The following is a 20,646-nucleotide window of genomic DNA, read 5'->3' as shown; positions in this document are numbered from 1 at the left end:
CACTGTGGTCGTTGGAGGGAACCAGGAAAGGTGACCTCCAAGGTTCATTCCGAGGAAGCTCCCCTGGCCAGCTTCTCCAGTCCCATACCGTGCCCCCCTTTCCCACCACACTGGGTGAAAAGTAGCCTCCTTCCTCTTACAGACCCTCTCTCTTCCAGGCTCACTCCACAGATTTCTCATGCTCTCTGCCCAGACCATCTTTCTCCTTCCTCACAGCTCCATGACTGGTTCGAAGCCTCCTCCCCGCCCTAACCACTGCCCTCATCCTCATCCAACTCCACACTGTGACCTCCAGGCCCTCTGTTCTTTCCCAGGATCTCCCCTGCAAAGCTTTCTCTCCTTTTTTCCTCACACTCCTTGTGGAATTGTGCACTGTCCTCATCTATCAAGCCCCTGGTTCTCTCCCTAGATTGCCGAGTTGCTCCTTTCACATGTGCTGCTACATGAAGATGGAGAAAACCATATCACTGTCGAGCCCACACAAGTTCACATTACAACTGGCCTTTAACTGGTGCTGGGCAATCCTTCTACATGCCTCCCTTAGTAATTCACTAACTTTGCTGGACTCCAAGCTCAATGTTAGTTGATTATGGATATGGAAGCAAAAAGGGGGGGGGGGGCGGCAGGAAATCGCAGGATGCCTTAAGAGGAGCAGAGTTTTCAGGAATATGGAAGTAGTAATTCCATTGTAAAGTGCCTTCCTCAGACCTCCTCTGGAACACTGTGTTCATGTCTAGGACCACAGTTTAAGAACAGTGAAAAGCTAGAGAGGGTTAGGAGGACAACCGGGACAAGTAAAGATGTTGTGAGTAAAAATGATTCTGAGAAAGAGGTTTCTTTAGGAAGATCGTTTTAAGTTTAATTCATCATGATCATACATAGTGTTTTACTAAGAGACCCATATCCTCAGATAATAGGATTACTATGAAGCTGGGCAAAGATGGTTGGTTAAGACCCACTCTGATTCTTAGGCCTGCCGGGGTCACAGTGGACAGAGTGCTGAATTGGTCAGGAAGACTCCTTCCTGAGTCAAAATCTGGCCTCAGACATTGCCCAGCTGTGTGCTCCTGGGCAAGTCAGTCCTCCTTGCCTCAATTTCCTCAACTGTAACATGAGCTAGAGAAGAAGACACTCCAGAGTCTTTGCCAAACCTCAGATGGTTTAACAGAGAGTCTGACTTGACTGAGGCTCAGCTGCCTTTATCGATCAGGGCTAGGAAAAGCCCATCTCAATCAGGTGTCCCCCAGTTTGGCCTTCCCCTTGGAAACCAAGTCAACCTTAACTTTGATGAGGAAAAGCAAGGGCAGGAGAGGCCTGGGGTGGGGGGACTGGCCCACAATGGCTAAGGGACAGAGGCTCTGGGGGATGGGAGTGATCTCAAGTGATTACCTCTCATGCCTTTGGCAACTGCCTGCTTGGATTAAGTGATGGATGTTGACAAAATGGGGGAAGGGGTGGATTGCAAGGTAATATTATCATGTGAGAAAGCCTAATTTTAATTTTCTCCAAGATGGAAAATTCATGGTACATGAGCATTCGGGGGAAGGAACTGAGCATATTTAGCATAAAGAACAATTAACACTTTCAGGAATATGATAAGTGACTTCCAGTATATGTAGAACTGTCATGAGGAGGGAGTTGTTCTATTTGTCCCCAAAGAGCAGGATCAGGAACAATGAGTAAATGTCAGTGAAAACTTAACAGTTTGATCCGTCCACGTGAAATGGCTGCCTTCAGAGGAGATATGTTTCTCCTTCTTAGAGGTCTTCAAACAGAGATTGGACAACCATTGGTCAAAGATAAAGTAGGAGGAATTTCTTTGGTAGATTGGTCCTTTCCAATTCTAGAATTCTGGGATTGTGACTCCTCAGCTGAGGATCTCATCTCTTATTTTGAAAAGGAAAGAGTCCATCTATCAGCAGTTTCTTCTTTCTCTCACTTCTAGCCCTGGTCTCTAGTCTCAGAAATGTGGTTTTTGTCCTTAGCAGGGCCAATTCTCTACTCAGGTTACAACTTTGACCATCTGCTCCTATTATCTCTAAGGTCTAACCACCAGGTCCTTCTCTACTGCTTGCCAACAAGACCAAATCAATCGGCAAGCACTTATTAAGCACCTGTGTTACTGGCACTGTGCTCAGTGCTGGGATTTCCCCCCATTCTTAAGAAACATTCACTTCATGCAGCCCTTCCCTTTCTTTCTTTGGTGCCAAATTCTGAAAAAGCTTTGTCTTTTCATTTCCTCCACTTCCTCTCTTCCGGTGACTTCTCAACCCTTTTCAGCATCTTCCTTACCCCACCACCATAGTCAAAGTTCTCAAGTATCTTTCAAGAGCTACCCACAGGCCTCTTTGGAGTCCTCATTCCCTTTGACTTCTGCAGTGTCTACCTCTGTGAGCTCCCTCTTCTCTTAAATATTCTCTTTTCTCTAGATTTTTGTGACAGTGCTCTTTACTGGGGCTCTACCAACCTGGCTTCTTGCTGATTCATCAACCATGTCATGTCCACCAACTGTGGGCTCTGTCCTGAGGCCTCTCCTCTTCCCCTTAGGAATGTCATCAGTGCTCATGAGTTCAATAATCATATCCATGCAAGTGGCTGCTATGTGTAGGGATTCTTTTTCTGGTATGAATTGGACTGGATGAGCACCATGCTCCCTCCCACTTCTAAAGTCCTGTGGCTCTGTCTTTAAGAAGCCTTTGGGATTAGATCAAGAAAATATGCCCACATTGTAAGAAGCAACAGGCATGAAGTATCTCCTACTATTGCTAGAATGGAATTGGGAGAAAAGGCAAGAAAAGAGTTTGATTCCTAGGAAACTTCTAGAATGGTAATAAAGGAGATGATTAGTGAATATCCAAAAAATGAAAAGTGATGATCACAAGAAGTCAGCAGTGCTTTCTCAAGAACAAATCTTGCTAGAACAAATCTAACTTTCTTGCTAGAAAGAACTTATTTTCTTTCTAGACAGGATCTAAACTAGTAATGAGAGGAACACTGTAGATACCAACTACCTGCATTTTAGCAAAGCGTTTGATAAAATATCAAGTATTATTCTTGTGAGGAGGATAATGAAATAAAGATTAGGTGACCATAATTAAATAAATTCAGAACTAAGTGGTTGCTCAGACTCAAAGAGTAGTAATTAATGAGTATATATCAACTTGACAGATTTTCAGTGGCATTTCCCAGGATCTTTTTTTTCCTTTTAAAATGTTTTATTAATCTTCTTTTCTTTTTAAATATAGCTATTCATTCTCATTAACCCTAACCCTAAAAGAAACCTCTCTGTAATGGGCTGAGGCTTGAGTTGATGCACTGAGGTCCCAAGCACATGAGGCGAATACTCTATTACTATATATGCTTGGAGAAAGAATGGCCCCCGTCCACTCTCTGTGCAAGTCCTGATGTGTTGTATAGGAAATGATGATTTTGGTGGGTGGAGGCAGAGGGGCAGGGAGGGAAGGAGAGAGAGACTGCTGGCTGGGTTCTGCTCTGGTGGCTGCTGATCATGTGGCTTCTGTTCTGGCTGGCTTCTTGATTCAGTTCCTTTTTACCTCTGATCCCCTTCGACCTCCAATTCTTCTTCATCTCTACTGAGAATAAAAGGTTGAAAATTTCCCCCTAACCTGAATTCCTGACTCCGGCTGATTTTAAAATATGCAGTCATCACACTCTCAAAACAAATAAGTAGAGTTAAGCAAACTAAATCAAGACACTGGAAATACAGGATAAAGAGAAGCAAGCAGTGTGCAGGACGAGATTTGTTAGAGGAGGAAACTCAAACAGGAGAAAAAATGTTTTTCTTAAGAAGCTAGAGGTAGAGGGCTCATTATAATCAGGGCACTAAACTGAAAAGATATCCCAAGGAAAGGGTGGAAAGGAACTAGATTCTTATATTCTAAGTAGGTCCAATCATGAGCCTAAAAAGTATTTAATTGATGAAAGTCCCAAAATATTTATGCTGTAAGCTTAAGAGTTCCAATTCTAAATCATGAGGCAATTAATTTATTTGCCTTTATGAAGTTAAATTCTATTAAAACATATGGAAGAGACTAATATATTATAGGCTATATTTTACATTCTATGGGGATTAGATTAGTTCTATTCTGGCTGAATTTCTCAAACTATCAATTTGGTCAACTTCATAGTCTCTTCTTCAATTAGATGAGGGCAAATCATGGTCTGTTAATGTAATTCACTGATTTGAAATTCATTATCTGTGTTTGGAACAAATTCAGACTTTGCTTCATTATTTATAGTTCATGAAAAGTATCTTTGTATTTTATGGATGCAAGGTTAACATTTTTATCAGTGATATGAATAATGGCATAGACAATATGCTCATCAACTTTTCAGATGACACAAAGCTATTAGGGATCATTAATTTATTGGATGACAAATCCAGGATCCAAAAAGATGTTGATAGGTTGGAACTTTTGGCTGAATCTAACAAAATACAATCTAGTAATGGTAAATGTAAAGTTTAAAACTTTGGTTCCAATCATCTGACCTTTACAAGTACAAAATGGGGTGGATGGTTGAATAACAGTTTGAAAAACAGTTGGGGTTTTGAGTGGATTGTGAACTCAATATAAGTCAGAAGTGTGATGTGGCAGCCCTAAAAGCTAGTGAAATCTTGAAATTCAGAGGGTCATAGGACTTCCAGTAACAGGAATCATCCCATCGTACTATTCCCTGGCTAGGGCTCATCTGGAAAATTGTTCAGTTCTGGACATTATGATTTAAGAAATAATGCTCATCTTAGGTGTTCATAAGAAGGTAATCAGAATGGTGAAGGGCATTGAGTTTATAACATATGAAGACTGAAAGAAATAGGGAGGATTGAATTGGAGAAAAATAAACTTGGTAGGACATGTTAGCTGTGCTCAGGTATTTAAAGGATTGTGATGTGAAGGAAGAATTTATATTTGAGGTCAGGAAGAATTTTCTGACAACTAGAGCCATCCTAAAGTGGAATGGAGAAAGAAATGGCAAACCATTCCAATATCTTTGTCAAGAAAACACCAAATGGAGTCATGAAGGGTCAAACACAATTAAACAACAAAACAAAACAAAACAAAAAATTAAATGGATTGTCTTGAACTTGGAGTTCCCTCATTGGAAGTCTTCAAGTTGAGGCTAGAAGACCACTTATTAGGTATTTTAGAGCAGGGATTCCTTTAGAGCCTTTGAATCCCTTCTAAGTCTCAAATTTTGTCTTTCTGGAAAAATCACAAAAAAGTCACAACCTTATTTTAACACAAAAAATGACCTGTTATTGATGTGGAAGTTATTCCTGAATCAGATGTCTTTGTACAGTCTGACCAGGGACTAAGTAAAGGTCAAAATTAATATAACCCAGAAAAATAAAAATGAGAAAAAGATATAATTTTTTAAAACTCTAGCATGACCTATTTAAACAACTTACTGATAATGGAAAATGGGATATCAAACCAAATAATTCAATAAAGATTTATTAAGTGCCAATTAAATGTAAGACATTGTATTAAGTACAGAAGATTACAAGACAGAAACAAAACCGTCCTCAATGGAAATATACATGGATTACTAACTGCAAAATCCATTCACTAAATTATTGGGTAAGGGGGCAGGCGTCATGGAGCAACAATATCTGAAATGACCAAGTAAAGGTATTATGTAGGAGATAACACTTAAATTAAACCTTAAAAGGAGTTAGGAATTTCAAGATGTAAAAGGTGGAAGAGAGAACATTTTAGACCAGCAGAAAGGTGTAAAGGCAGAAGATGAAATGAAAGGTTCGGGGAGCAGAAAGCTGGACAATTCATTTGGACATCAGAATGAATGAGGGGAAACAAGATGAAATAACCCAGAAAGACAAGTTAAAGGAGAAGCCCAGGAAAAGCTTCAAATGGGTGAGAAGTTTGTAGTATGCATTGGAATCAAAAGGAAGTCACTGAAGATTCTTGAGTGGGGGAAAACAGCAAAGACCAAGCCCCTGGATGATTATTTTGAAAACTGGGTAGAGAATGGATTGGGAATGGAGAGTTTAACTAGGAAGTATTGCAATAGTTCAGGTGAAGAATGAAAAGGACATACACTAAGTGAGTGGCTATGTGAGCAGAAAAAAGATTAGATGCTAGACATGTCATAGAGATAAAAATCAAGACTTGGCAAATGATTTGAAATTGGAAAGGAATAAGGATGAATAGGATGATAGACCCAAAAGTGTAATCAGGAAGGAAGAGGGGCAAATTTTCCTCTGATTATCAGGAGAAAGGATAATGAGTTCCTTTCATATTGAAACAAAATTCTCCATAGTGAGTCCATCTGTTACAAATGTGAAAGTGAACAGAGGAAAAGGTCTAGAACAGCTGTTGTATAAAATTTTGTATGTTGTATGAAATTAGATGGGAATTTGATTCATCTACAGGATTTCCCTTGGGTTAAAGTTTCTACTTTTTGCAAAAAGAATGCACTCTGGCCAAAAACCTCAAACTTGTTTCTTTCAAAAAGCTCTACCTTCTAAAAGCCTGTCTCCTGTGTGAATTCTATAATGCTGAGTAAGCTGTTTGCTCAGTCGGAAAGCCTTTCCACATTCATTGCATTCATATGGTTTCTGTCCAGTGTGGATTCGCTGATGTTCAGTAAGTCCTGTTCTCAGACGGAAGGCCTTCCCACATTCATTGCATTCGTAAGGTTTCTCCCCAGTGTGAATTCTCAGATGTCCAGTAAGGGCTGTGCTTTGGCTAAAAGCTTTCCCACATTCATTACATTCATAAGGCTTCTCACCAGTGTGAACGGTCTGGTGTTGCATGAGGTTTGCTCTTTGGCAAAAGGCTTTCCCACATTCATTGCATTCATAAGGTTTCTCTCCAGTATGAATTCTCTGATGTCGATTAAGCTGTGTACTCTGACTGAAGGCCTTCCCACATTCACTGCATTCATACGGTTTCTCTCCTGTGTGATTTCTCTGATGCTCAGTAAGTCCTATGCTCAGACGAAAGGCTTTCCCACATTCATTGCATTCAAAAGGTTTCTCTCCAGTGTGAATTCTCTGATGTTCTGTCAATGCTGTGCTCAGACGGAAAGCCTTCCCACATTCACTACATTCAAAAGGTTTTTCTCCAGTATGAATTGTCTGATGTCGACTAAGTCCTGCACTCCAGCGGAAAGCCTTTCCACACTCATTACATTCATAAGGTTTCTCTCCAGTGTGAATTCTCTGGTGCTCACTCAGCCCTGTGCTCAGGCGAAAGGCTTTCCCACATTCCTTACATTCAAAAGGTTTCTCTCCAGTGTGGATAATCTGATGTTGAGTGAGCAGCGTTCTTACTCGGAAGGCTTTCCCACATTCCTTGCATTCAAAAGGTTTTTCTCCTGTGTGAATTCTCTGATGCTGAGTAAGCCTTGTTCTCTGGCAGAAGGCTTTCCCACATTCCTTGCATTCAAAAGGTTTTTCTCCTGTATGAATTCTCTGATGTTGAGTAAGTCCTGTTCTTTGGCAGAAGGTCTTCCCACATTTGTTACATCTATAAGCTCTCTCTCCAGTATGAATTCGTTGATGTTCAGTGAGTCCTGTTCTCTGGTGAAAGGCTTTTCCACATTCAGGGCATTCATAAGGTTTCTCTCCAGTATGAATTCGCTGATGTACAATAAATCGTGTGCTCAGGCTAAAAGCCTTCCCACATTCTTGACATTCATAAGGTTTCTCTCCAGTGTGAACTGTTTGATGTTGAATAAGTGCTGAGCTCTGGTGGAAGGCCTTCCCGCATTCATTACAAACATGAGTTTTCTCTCCAGTATGAATTCTCTGATGTCGAGTAAGTTTTGATCTCTGTCGGAATGCTTTGCCACATTCATTACACTCATATGGTTTTTCTCCAGTGTGAATTCTCTGATGTTCAGTAAGCTGTGAACTACGGCGAAAGGCCTTGCCACATTCATTGCATTCATGAGGTTTCTCTCCAGTATGAATTCTCTGATGTTGTCTAATTTCTGCTTTCTGACTGAAAACCTTTCCACATTCATGACATTCATAAAGCTTTTTACTAATATGAATTGTCTGATACTCCATAAGGTTTGAATTATAAGTGAAGGATTTCCCACATTCATTATATTCACCTTCTCCGTAGCTATCATATTTATGAATATTCTTTTCTTTATTGCTCTGAGGAGTTTCTAAATTGGCTTTAAGTTTCCAGGCTTCTCCTAAATTGGAGACACATATATCAACCCTTGTTAGTATTTCCTGAGATGATTCTTTAATAGCAATGCCCAATTTTGAAGCTGAAAACTTGGTCTCCCAACCTGAAAGAAATTTTTAAAAAAATTAATTATTTCCTCTGTCTCCTGCTACATACATATTATTGACATCTGTATCCACCCATCAAGAAATATGATTGGACAACTTTAAAAAGAATAATAATAATTGAATATTATATCCTAAGGGCAAGGAAAGTCTTTCAAAATTCTTCAAGTGTTACATAAAAATGTATAATTATTTTGTAATCATGTATACTTTATGAAAACAACTAAGCTGAGTACAGAGTTTTGTTCTTAAAATTAGGAAAAACTGAGTCTAAAAACTAGCTCTGTGACCTCAAAATCATGTTATTTAACTTTTATGTTCCTCAGGCAACTTCCTAGGATTAAATCACAGATTACTTGATGGAAGGAGTTACAAAATCATAAATAGGTTGAGTTTTTACTTTCAATTAATTTATATTTGAAAAAACTGGGGCTTAAGATCTGCTGGCAATCTCATTGCTAATAAAAGTCAAAGTTCATATGTAAAGCAAGATTTAGCTATTATTGTTATTCTAACCCTAGGGCCCTTTTCAAACTCCCCTCTCTATGTTGACTTTCTACAAGACAAAGTATATTTATTTTTCAAAGTTTTAAAGGGGCTGTATTTGAAAGTGAAAAGTCTAACTTCCAGGATTGTTTTTGGCTATGCCATGACATCTCTCCACAATGGAATAAAATGACTATTTCTCAAAATGTTTAAGTAGAGGGTGATGACCAGCAGTTCAGAATAATATAGAGAAGATTTTGCATTGAGTGGGAGATTGGAATGAAGTGTTACTCAATTTTCTCAAAAAAAAAAATTAGGATTCTAAAGAATCTTTATTCTTCCTGTGGATTAAAGAGAATATAGACATTGGAATAGTGGGGACTTTTCAACCTCCATCTTCTCTGCCCTCCTTAGGGAAAGAGGTAGGGAAGAAGTGGGCCGAAGGGAAAGAAGCAGAGAGAAACAGAGACTGAGACATACACATAAAGAAAAAAAGATAAACAGAGATAGAGGGAGAAATTCATTTCCAAAGATTGCAACTGAAAGATAAATTGAAAGAAATAAGGAAACTAAAAAATAATTCCTTCAAAGTTGTTAAGAACACAGAAATATGACAAAAAGAAGGAAGGCAGATAGAAGCCTCATATAAATGCCCATCTTTATTTTTATTAGAGAAGGAAGGAGACAGAATCTCCACAGAAGCCTCACATAGCTTGATCAGGGTCAAAGGAGTCCTAGACATTCTTGTTGATGATTGCAGCCTAATCCCTAGAATATCGACCTTGTGGGTGCACAGGCATGACACAGTGAGTATGCTGGCTATTCCCCATTTTGTGCCAGGGAAGCAGATTTTTCTGAACTCAATTGTTTGCTTAAAACCAATCAGTGTGTCATCTCTGCCTTCACTTAATTTATGACAAATAAAGATGTTGAACAGAAAAGGACCAATTCATGGGGCATGCTATTGGAGATTTCTCTGTAAGGTAGCATACTCACTAATGACTAATTTTGGGTCCTGCCTCTGTACTAGTTTCAAAAACCCTACCTGCCTTGTCAGTCAACTATCCCAAATCCTCACATTTTATCTCAAGCAAAGACTGAGAGCTTGTTAACAAAGCCTTTGTTGAAATCTATGTCTAACATTTCTGTGTTATTCTCCTGATCTATCACTATTTACACTAGTTTACAAAGCATATATATGTAAAAAAGGAAAGAAATCAGTTAATCATTAATTTCTTCTTTTGGAGGAATGGACTAACTCCACACAAATTTGTACCAAGTCTTTCCAGATAATTTTTGAATCTATACAAAATGGTTTTAAGCTGAAAAGGGAAGGGGAGGATGAAAATTGCCTATATCTATTTGCCAAGTTAGGTAACAGAGTGAGTAGTAAAAATGTAGACAAAATAGCTCCAAAACTCCAAATGACAATGCTCAGTAATTTAAAGGAAAGTCAAGGCAGGAGCCAGCACCTCTCTGCCATGTACACGACCACAAGCATCTGCTCTCCTGTGTTCCACAAATCATTCTCAGCCTTTGCATGTGGGGGGTGTGCCTAGTCTCTCAAAGGATCTTGAGCTTTTGGCCCACTCTTCTTTTAGTTCATTTATTAACTGTTGATATCCCAGCTGACAGACATCCCAGCAAACTGGAGATCCAGCTGGTATGACTGATGAGCCACAGTGACCGATTTTTGGAAGATATTGGGAATAAGACAGGGCAGAAGGGACAGAAATGGGCAAATGTTTTCAAGAATTGTTCAAAGGAGTACAAATGAAGTCTATAAAATACAAGGCTAGAGAGTTTGACTTTGATTCTGAGAAAAAGTCCAGAGAATATCACTGAAGGGACAATTAGTAAACATCTAAGATGCTTCCAAGATCAATGTAGCCAAGCTTGCAAAAGCTTGTCACCGGTTAAGTGGGCCACCTAATGGTGATCTTATAACCTGGAAGACCTTGCAAGCATTCCATCTCTGCCTTCACTTAGACAATAAAATGAAAGGAAAATTAAAAGTGATCCTTAGTCCTGAGGCTTCCATAATTGAACAACAGCAGAGAAAGGGAAAGAGGGCACTAAGAATCACATAGTTCTTACAAGTTCACTAAGCAGGAACGGGACAACTAGGATGGCTGGACAAATTGGGGAGCCTCATCTGCTGATGGCCAGGCACCCAAACCACTCCCCTGAGATTGCCACCACAAGGGAAAATCAAAGATGAAATAAAGCAGATGAACTCAACTAAGGCATCATGACATGATACAACTACAGCTCACCAGTTTAAAAATGGTCATAGACATGGGCTTTGATGAAAAGGAGAATTCTTACCTGGAGAACCAAAAGGACTCAATGGGAGAAGGAGAAGAAAAGCAGAGAAAACCTGAACCTCAGGCTGACTGTAAGCCGTAAGGAAGTGTGCCAGGGCGGATGCCGAAGAAAGCACACGAGGGAGCCTGGCAATGAGGAAGAGCTCAGGGAGGTGGCATTCACAGAGCGGAAGCACAGGGCGGGACACCCCTCTCCTACACATCGGACTCAGTTCTCTACATGTTGAAGAAATGTGGCCTTTCTCAGAGACACTGGCTCTAAGAATTGTTTTCCAGCATTCTGCTTCCCTTCTGATCTTGGCTGCATTGGTTTTGTTTGTGCAAACCCTTTTTAATTCAACCTAATTAAAAGTATCCATTCTGCATTTCATAATGTTCTCTAGCTCTTCTTTGGCCACAATTTCCCCCCTTTACCACACATTCTGCTAATTTGCTTAGAGTATCACCCTTTATAGGATGTTCCCCTCCAGCTTCCCAGTTAAAAAGACAAAGAAAGGATCAGGGATTGCGGGCTTGAAGTGAGCGAGTACTTTGCCGTTTGCAGACAGACAAACTGGGGCAGACAGCAGTTCAAAGACCTGAACCTAGGGCTTTGTATCTCATCCTCTACTACAGGCTCAGAACCTGAGCCATCACCACACACTGGGAGAAGCACCGGTTTTGAGTCACAGGCCTCGGGCCCAAATACTGCCGACCCAAACACAGCCTCCTTGTGCTTTGGCATCCACCTCTGCAAAGGAATGGGGTTGGCCTACATGGTCTCTGGGGTCCCCACCTGCTCCCTTGTGGTCTCTCTCAGTGGATCTCATGGTTCATAGTGTGGAAAAGACAAGTGAAAGGGCTTCTGGAGTCCATGAACTGGGGCTCTGCAGGCCATGGCCCTGTTTCCTGTAAGTCTTTCTCTGAGCAAACACCCCAAGACCAGACCAGTCAGTAGGCCTGGAGGGAGAGAGGGCTCAGGGAGTGGCAAAAGGATGGAGGATTAGGGGGGATTGGGGCTGGAGGCTTCTAGCCTGAGGACCTCATTCCTGTCCTGCACCTTTGTGGCTTGGATCCCAAGAACAGGGGATGATGGGAAGACCCCCAAGAAAGAAAGCAAGGGGACCAGCACCCCACCAGGTATGATCCTGGACAAAGGCTGGGGAGCTGAGATGGCAAAGAGAACATCACTGATTTGGTCGATTCAGTGAAATCTGCTCAAGAGACAGAGAAGGAATGGGCAGGGATGGGCAGAGGGCCCATGGCCACCCCAGAGAGAGCAAGGGGAGGAAGCCCCCTTCCCAGACCCCCACCAGCACAGGTCCTTAGGGGACTCCTGACTCACTCACCTGCATGGCTGCTTCCTGGGGCGTCTCCCTCGGGCACCCATGGTCCTTCCCCTTGCTCCAGCTGACAGACCACATGGGCACTGGAGACAGCAAGCCCTGCACATGGGAAATGGGAATGTTGGAGCCCCACGGCCACCTGGGGTCCACTCTTAGCCCAGGAAAGTGGCCATGATGAGAGGGGCCTTGGGGTCACCAGTGTCCAGTGTCCAGAGCAAAGACCTCTTCTTAGGTCCTGCTCCCTGGCCACACCCGCCCCCCCCACATTCATTCCCTCTCCGTCCTGTCCCGGGGCAGCGGGGTCCTCACCCAGGCCCACCAAGTTCTGGTAGTTCTCCAGCATCACCTCCCGGTACAACTCCTTCTGGGCTGGGCCCAGCTGCCCCCACTCCTCCCGGGAGAAGGCCACGGCCACGTCCTGGAAAGTCACAGACCCCTGAAGGAGCACAAAGGGCCAAGAAAACTTTAAAAATGATTAATACACATATTGAACTACTAACCCCCCACCAGACGCCCCCCCCAAGCTCCTTTAAGCAGAGTCCTACTCTGAGAGCAGCCGGATTTTGGGGCTGGGGGCCCCAATGTGGCAATTCCTCAAGCAGCTAAGAAAGCACTGAGTCCAATTGGACTCCAGGGACCCCCAGAGCATGTCGCCCCCCATGTGGACCAGTCAGCAACTCCACTCATGATCTTGGGCCATCCGCCAGGGCTTCACTGAGCTGAGGGGTGGGGGTGGGAGGGCCGAGTGCAGGAGTAACAGTGGTCAGGGATCCCACCTCACAGAACTCAGAGAGAGCTGTCAGGCCCTCGGCCATGAACAGCAGCTCCTTCTTTGGGGAAGGACGACCCTGTGGGCAGCCCCCGAGGCCTATGCCACCTCCTGAGCTGGCCGCCACGAGAACACAGGGAGGCAGGTCACAGATCGGGGATTGGGAAGCAGGACAAGGTCATGGGGAGAGGAGGAACCGGGAACGGACACAAGGTTTTGGGGGGTTTCCTTCCCTCTGGCTTCCACACTTACTATCTGTGAGCCTGGCCAAGAGTCCTGCCCTGCTGACCCCCAGCCTCTCCCTGGGGAGGATGGCAGGGAGGGGTGCCAGGCTTGGGAGGCCTGGAGAAAGCAGACCCCCAGGGGAAGCCCCTGCCACTTCCAGGCCTCTGTCAGCTCGTCTCTAGAGTGGAGATGTCACCACTTGGACTCCCTCCTCCTGTGGGGGGTTGGGGCAGGGAGTGGACTCATACTTTTGGTCAGACTCACACGTTTGCCACCCTCATGATTAGGCTCCTTCTGTTGGAGCATCCTGGATCACCCTGACAAGTGAAAGGGGCCCCTGGGTGCTGGGGAGGAGCTCATGAAGCTGCGGGGGGTGCTCCTCATCGTCCCGAGCTCGGGCAGGTCCTTCCCCACTGGGCAGACTCTGCCTCCTACCCTGGACTAGACCTAAGACTCTTCCTGCTCTGAATCGGTGACTCTCGATGGTCCCAATATTATGGAGCAGAAGACAAAGAAAAGAAAGGATGAGTCTTCATCCTGACATCCCCGGCACTGCCCCATAACACTTATGGTCAACCCCCACTTACCTGGTGGGGCCGGGCCAGGGGGAGCGCTGAGGCCATTCCGTCCTTGTCGGCCCTCCTCCTCTGTGGGAAAAGCCGGAGCACAGAGCTGGGGAGAAGGAGCACCCAATGGGGAGTCAATCAGCAAGCATTATGTGCTACAAATGTGAGATGGTCTAAGGCAGGGGCTGGGAACAGAAAGAAAGACATCTCCCTCAAGGAGCTCACCTCCTAATGACTGGCCCCACCATTCTGCAAAACAACTTGAAATTATGCAGAAAAAAAAGTTCCTACCTTTTGGCCCACGGATTCGTTCCAGTATGGGCACATGCTTCTAAGGGCTCCCAACTCCCCAAATACCCTCAGTCACCCTTTTGGAGCAGCAAGAGCCAAAGCAAAATGCTGGGGAGGTTTGCCAACTGGGCAACGTCAAGTTTCTTTGGCTTCCTCACAGCCCTGGTGCCAAGCCTACCGTCTGTGTGGCGGCTGTTGCCATACCCAAGCCCAGACTGAAGTTTCCTTCTTTCAGATCCCCATCGGGCTCCTCCCTGTGCTTGGCTGGGAAAGATAAGCCTCTGGGAAACCTTTCTGGACAAAGGACCTTTATTAAAAGTAATAAGAGGAGTGGTCTACAGTGCACACAGTGGGGCCGAGACCCCAAGCTCTGGGATGGATAGTTCTTTGCAGTTCTTGGGATTTGGCTCCAGCTCCGGCAGCAGACCCGCCGTCTCTGTCTGTCAGCTTTTTAGAGTAGTGGGCGTCTGTTTATTTTATCGGCCAGGCCAAGAACGGCTCAGTGAATGTTAATCTAAAGATGATGATGACCATGGGACACACTCAATACAAACTTTAGGAAGAATTAATCAATACTGCTTGGGGTAGTTTCACACAGGGGACTTCCTAGGACTACATCATAAGTTCATTTACACAGCCTCCCCTCGTCTGTATCAGAATAAGAAATCAGTGTGTGACACAGTAAGAAAACAGTGCTTTGGTAGGTAGGATTGTCTCCCTTATAAGCCCATAAGCCTCCAGCGCAAGGTTTGACCCTCCCTCCTGTGATCGCAGCAGCCCTTGGCACACGGGAGGCGCCGCCCTTACTGACCGAACACAGAGACTGGCAGGTTGTTAGTGATCCATGACAAGTTACAGAGAGGAAGAATTCAGGAAACTCGGGGAGGTCTTTGAACTGAGGCAGGGCACGGTAAGCAGCACTGGGAGAACACCCTTCACAAGGAGCCCAGTGTGAACACCCTTAGAACTGAGGCAGGGCACGGTAAGCAGCGCTGGGAGAACACCCTTCACAAGGAGCCCGGTGTGAACACCCTTAGAACTGAGGCAGGGCACGGTAAGCAGCGCTGGGAGAACACCCTTCACAAGGAGCCCGGTGTGAACACCCTTAGAACTGAGGCAGGGCACGGTAAGCAGCGCTGGGAGAACACCCTTCACAAGGAGCCCGGTGTGAACACCCAGGCCCCTCTGTAACTGAGCCGACACAGGCTGAAGGCTGTGGACAGCCCCGTGCCTGGGCGGGAGCACACACCGACAGTCAGGCTGACGGCTCATCGCCGCCGAGTGTCTGAGGAACTCCCAAGGAAAGTGCAGGAGAGGAGAGACCCACTACGGGCCTTCCCCGCAGAGCAGGGGCTGACCTCCCTGATGCACAAAACCGGGGCAGTTACCGGCTCCCAGGAAACGGCTTCCCTTTGGATTGTCTCGGGAAGACCCCCGGCAGGAGAAGGCACCGGGCGCTGGGGTCCTTTACTGACCCAGCTCTGCTGCCGGGAGCGCGACTCCCGGCGCCCCGCTGGCCACACGCGACGGACGCTCGCCAGCGAGGCTACGTTATGGGGAGCTCACCCAGGGCAAGCGCGCACAGGATGGTCCTGGCGACAGCAGAAGCGCTCTGGGTCTCCCTTGAGAACGTCGGAATGGGTTGTATGAGCGGGAGACCCCGGCCCAGAACGGCCCGGCGTGGCTGCCCCCACCAGAGAAGGCGCCGGGCTCCGGGAGCGAAGCGGGACTGAAGCAGCCCCGGGGAAGCGCGGGAGACCCCCCAGCGCTCGGGTTAGTGCCGCCCGCGGCGGAGCTTCCGGGCTCGGCCTGATGGGCCTGATCCCGGCCAAGCCCTCACTCGGCTCTGACATCGTGGGATCGTGGTTCTCTTTCAGAATAAAGGGTGACCCAAAGTACGTGGGGATACGGGGGGAGGAATGGGGGGCAACGCAGGCTGCGCACCCCGAGAGGGCATTCGGGGCGGCAAAGCCCGGATGCTAGGGAGCCCCGGCACGTGCGGGAGCTGTTTGTGGGGACGGCCTCGAGGCAAGGGACGGGAGGGGGGGGGGGCGCCTCGGTCCTCTCCCACACTGAGCTCTTCCATTAGGGATGCAGTCCACAAGGAAAGGCGCCCGGTCCGGGCGGGGGAGCAGCCAAGCAGCTGATTGGTTGTCAGGTCGTGCCCCCTCAGGCTGACCAATGGGCGTAGAGAAGGCGTGGTCTAGGGAGAGTGAGCATGCGTGGTTACCTCTGGCAGAGCTCCTCCCCCCCTCCCAGGAGGCTCTGAAACCCAGGACTGGCACTCAGCAGCTCCGCCACCTGCACGTCCGCCGGCCCCAAGCTGTCACTCACCCCGGCTCAAGACACAGGGTCGTAAGCCCCGGCGGCGGCGGAGAAGGAGCGGAACGGGACAGACCGTGAAAGAAGAGGTTGCGGAGGGAAAAAGGAAGCGGAAATTTCGTTTGTTTTCTCCTCCCTCTGGTTCAGGAGGTGCCTTGGCGACATGCAGAGGCCTCTGGGAAACGTAGTCCTGAGGCTAGAGCGGCTTCTGCGCATGCTCAGATTGCTCCCCCCCTCCCCCCGCTCCCGGCCCAGCCTGTGGAAGAGTGGTGCTGGGTCCACCCTTTTTTCATCCCTCCCCTGCCCGAGCTGCCACCCTAGGCCAACTGGGCCCCCTGGTGCGGAGGCTGCTCCTTTTGGGGAAGGTCCCTGGGGCTTGTTCCATAGTTCCTGCACCCCTTGCTCCTCCGCAGGAGAGGCTTCCCGGGACCGGAAGGGCGTGCGTCTCTCCTCCCCAGCAGCCTCCTTCGCACCCGGGGCCGGAGGGAGGGACGGATGAGAGTGTGCCTGGCTGGGACTGGGTGCGCAGGTGCGGGCGAGAGGGCGGGGAGGGGTTCTGCAGAGCACGTGCTCGCTGGGACTAGATTCCGCGTGTCTCTCACTGGGGCTGCTTGTGTCTGTCCGGCCTGGGCTGAGTGCCCAGTGCAGTCTGTGAGGTGAAGGGGGCTACTCTTCACCCAGTGTGGTGGGAAAGGGGGGCACGGTGTGGGACTGGAGGCTGGCCAGGGGAGCTTCCCCGGAATGAACCTCCCAGATCCCGGCTCCTCCCAAGTTCTAATCTCACTGCTTTGTTCTTAAATTAATTTTGCTCTTTCCAATGCACCAAGAAGCCCTTGGAACAAATATATAGTCAAGTAAGATCAGTTCCCTCATTAGCCATGAGGTGTGTGTTTGTGTGGTCTCGGAGAGCAGCCCGAATCCATCACCTGTCCATCAAGGGGTGACGGACAGGTCCGAGTCTTTCAGTCTCTTTGTAGTTTCACGTCATCAACACTAAACGTTTCTCTCCGGCTGCATCACTTCTCACAAACGGCCCCAGATTCCTTAAAGCGCAGTAGCACCGTCCCCCACCCATGACACCTCCTCAGTCTCCAGCTCTTTGCTCTTCCAGAGCCCCTCGCAGCCTCTGGGCAAAGGCTGAGGAGCTCGGGGTACCGGGCCAGACCAGGCTCGGTGGGGGGGACAGAGCCCCTGTCTCTGTGACACGAAGCGTTTCCCAGCCTTCTATCAGGTAGGTTTCTTCCTCGAAGATTCCTACGCCCTCCTCAAACAAAACATTTTTAATGAAAAAGAAGAGAATAAAATCAGCTAAACGGATGCGCAAAGTGTGAAAGTGTGGGCAGTGGGCGCTGCCCGGCCCTCCCCCCGCCGCGCGGAGCCCTTAGGGAGCGCTTTCTATGCACGGCGCGGAGCCCGGCGCTCTCCGGGAGGGGTTCAGCAGCTTGACAAGTGTCTCGTCTGTTTTTGGCCGGACCCCCCGGAGAGGAACCGAGATTCTTGGTGCCTTCCTTTCCTTGGGCCTCGCTGCCGCCTCCAGAGTCCAGCAGGGCCAAGCTACGCTCAAGCCGCAACTCCCCGCGGGGGAGGAGGAGGAGGGGGAGGGGTCATAACTAGGGACTCAGTCCCTTGCCCAGGGAGGCTAAGCGGGCTCTGCACATGCGCAGCACTGCACCGGAGCGGCGGACTCCATTTCCCAGAAGGCCTGGCGGGCGCGTCCTTCGTCTCCTGTAGGGTTCCGACGCGGCGTGTGAGAGGAGGGGGGAAGGAGGGAGGGAGGGGAGGGTCCCTTCGCTTCCGCCACACCAGGGCTCCGCCAACCTGTGCGTTTTCTTTGTCGCCGGTTCCGTTCCTTCCTTAGCTGCGGGGGTGCTTGGGCCGCGGAACCTGAAGCCGGGGTGAGCTGGGGCAGACCGGAGCTTCCTGAGAGGGGGAAGAGGAACAGGGTTGGCCGCGAGTGCGCAGAACGAGCTTGCAAGCCCCGCCCCCTAGGCAAGCGTGCGCGCCCATTGGTCAGCGCCCCTTATTCTCCCCGCCCACTGGGCGTCCCCGCGGCGTTCTCACACCTACCGGGACTCCCCTGGGTCCCCCAGGATCCCCACCGGTCTTAGCGGCCCGTGCGCTCCCTTTAACGCGGGTTCAAGACCCAGCGTGTCCTGTCTGAGGTGTGGAGTCAGGCCTCGGAGGTCCCCTTGGAGGAACGCCTCCTGTCCCTCCCCCTCCACCTCGTGACCTGTCTCGGGTCCGGCCTCTGGTTCTGACCCTCCCTCTGGTCCTGGCTCGGCCCGCCCCCTTGTTACAGGCACCTCTGGGCTGTCCCCCCCTCCCCCAACCCGGTGTCCTACTGCTCTGAGGGGCTCCCCCACCACGTGACCTCTCTCAGGTCTGATTTAATCCGCCCCACCTCCCCGGCTGGGGGTAAAGAACACTAAAGAGTGGGGCAGGGGGCCTCCAGCCCCCGTGACCCCGACCTCCAAGGTTTGGGGCCCTCCCTGCACCCCCCCAGTCCCTGGCCCTAGGACTAGGTGGGGCCTTCAGCGCCCCGGGGGGCTTCCCCCTTCCTCAGCTGGGCCTCCCCGCTTCCTTCCTTCCTGGGGAGTCCCTGAGGGCAGGTGCGGAGCCTGGCGGGAGGAGGTGCTTAGTGAGGGTGGGGAAAGTGTGGGCTCCTTAGGGGGCTCCATGTTGGGGGGGGCTCCAGGCTCCTGGGGGCTCTAGTCTGTGCCGCGGGACCACACCCTCTCCTATGTCGGCCGGGAATCTCTCCGGATCCTTCCCCAGACCCTTCCTCTCAGCCTGGCAGACCCCCAGGTCCCGCTTTTGCCTTTTGTGTGCACTTGTGCCCGGCTCCTTGACCGTGTCCGCCCCTGGTCAGTGTCGCGCACTCTTGTCTCCACCCTTTTTCTGTCCGGGACGTGACTGCGGGGAACACCTCAGGCCGACTCCGGGGTCCCTGAATCCCGGGCCGTGGCTAGCGGGGCCCGGGGCCTGGCCTCCTCATCCTGTCCTTTTCCTCTCCAGGCCGGCCCTGGACGGGTTTCCCTTTCCCGAAGTTGAGGGCGGCCTGAGGAAGGTGGGATGGCTGCCAAGCCCCCAGCACCCGGGGCCTGTCGGGTAAGTGGCATCCCCGGGGGCCCCGGCTAGAGACACACCCCTGACCGGCACCGGAGGCGCCCCCAAGGCCGCTGTCGGGACCCCCAGGGTCACTATCGAGGCACCCCAGGGCCGCTATCAGAGGTGCCCCCAGGGCCACCAGTGGAGAGGAGGGGTCCACACTGGACAGAGGAGGGCCTTGAATGATCCCTGCAGCCCTAGGGCTCTGCCTCCCCCTGCAGGCACACAAGTCCCCCGGTAGCCGCTGCCTGTACCTCCATCCTCCTCCCCCTCCTTGTCCTTCCTCCTTCAGATGCTCTGGCCAGGGGACAGGGCCCCGCCCCTCAGCATCCGGGCTGGAAGACACCCTGCTGATCTCTGTCAGAGAGGGCTGGGGCTCTGGGATGGGGGCGGGGTTCCTGGGGGCTGCCTCCCCCTGGCCCTCCCTTGCCCACTGGACCTGAGCCAGGCTCTGGCCCCCCCCCCCCCTGGAGGCCCCTCCCACTGTGGGGGTGGGGCAGCCAGCCTTCTGACACAGGAGGAAGGGGAGGTACTGGAGCGCCCCCTGGGGCCTTTGCAGGGGAAGCTGCACCTCTGTGGGTGGTCTCGTTGCCTGCCTGGGGTCCCTTGGGAGTACCGGGGGCTCAGATTCAGGGGCCGGATTTTGACCGTCGGGGTTCTTTGTTTGGGGGACTCGCCCGGGGTCACTCCCCCAGCCAGGAAGGGTCTGGGGCCGGAGCCGGACCTGGGGCCTCCTGCCTGTGCTGCCGCCAAGTTGCCCCAATGTCAGATTTTTAGAATTATTTTTCAGAGATTTCCCCCCCCCCTTTTTTTGTCCTTTTTATTCTGGGTCTGTTGCTTCTTATATAAAGTTCACGGAGCCGTTTCTGCGGGAAGTGGGCACCTGGGCCCCTCGCCCTCGGCTGTTGCAAGTTACACAACCAGTAGAGTGGGGGCT

The 20,646-nt window shown here is 49.1% G+C and overlaps 2 protein-coding genes across 2 annotated transcripts in view; one reads left to right on the top strand and one right to left on the bottom strand.

Annotated features, from left to right (window-relative positions):
• Positions 1–3,464: 3,464 nt before the first annotated feature.
• On the bottom strand, positions 3,465–16,835 carry LOC100923497 (zinc finger protein 345-like). Its single transcript, XM_031958065.1, has 5 exons — positions 16,614–16,835; positions 14,010–14,094; positions 12,738–12,864; positions 12,432–12,527; positions 3,465–8,289 (listed from the first exon to the last, which is right to left on the bottom strand). The coding sequence occupies exons 2-5, from the start codon at positions 14,043–14,045 to the stop codon at positions 6,488–6,490; spliced, it is 2,061 nt and encodes a 686-aa protein (XP_031813925.1). The 5' UTR covers positions 14,046–14,094; positions 16,614–16,835; the 3' UTR covers positions 3,465–6,487.
• A 1,808-nt stretch (positions 16,836–18,643) lies between these two features.
• LOC111719283 (zinc finger protein 345) overlaps positions 18,644–20,646 on the top strand; it is a 369,988-nt gene continuing 367,985 nt past the window's right edge. The window contains exons 1-2 of the mRNA XM_031957964.1: positions 18,644–18,763; positions 19,617–19,709. Coding sequence (XP_031813824.1) covers positions 19,674–19,709 — 36 coding nt within the window. The 5' untranslated portion in view covers positions 18,644–18,763; positions 19,617–19,673. The remainder of the gene's footprint in view (positions 18,764–19,616; positions 19,710–20,646) is intronic.

The sequence above is a fragment of the Sarcophilus harrisii genome, chromosome 1, assembly GCF_902635505.1.
Source record: "Sarcophilus harrisii chromosome 1, mSarHar1.11, whole genome shotgun sequence".
NCBI classification, from domain to species: Eukaryota; Metazoa; Chordata; class Mammalia; order Dasyuromorphia; family Dasyuridae; genus Sarcophilus; species Sarcophilus harrisii.
This window is presented reverse-complemented; position numbering and strand designations above follow the sequence as displayed.

What these genes read in the sequence shown, in the direction of transcription:
- LOC100923497 (XM_031958065.1), bottom strand. Translation starts at nt 14,045, where the DNA reads ATGGCCTCAGCGCTCCCCCTGGCCCGGCCCCACCAG. An exon ending in CCCTGGCCCGGCCCCACCAG is followed by an intron (nt 12,865 to 14,009) that starts GTAAGTGGGGGT and finishes GTGCTCCTTCAG; the next exon opens with GGGTCTGTGACTTTCCAGGA. An exon ending in CCAGAACTTGGTGGGCCTGG is followed by an intron (nt 12,528 to 12,737) that starts GTGAGGACCCCG and finishes TCCCATGTGCAG; the next exon opens with GGCTTGCTGTCTCCAGTGCC.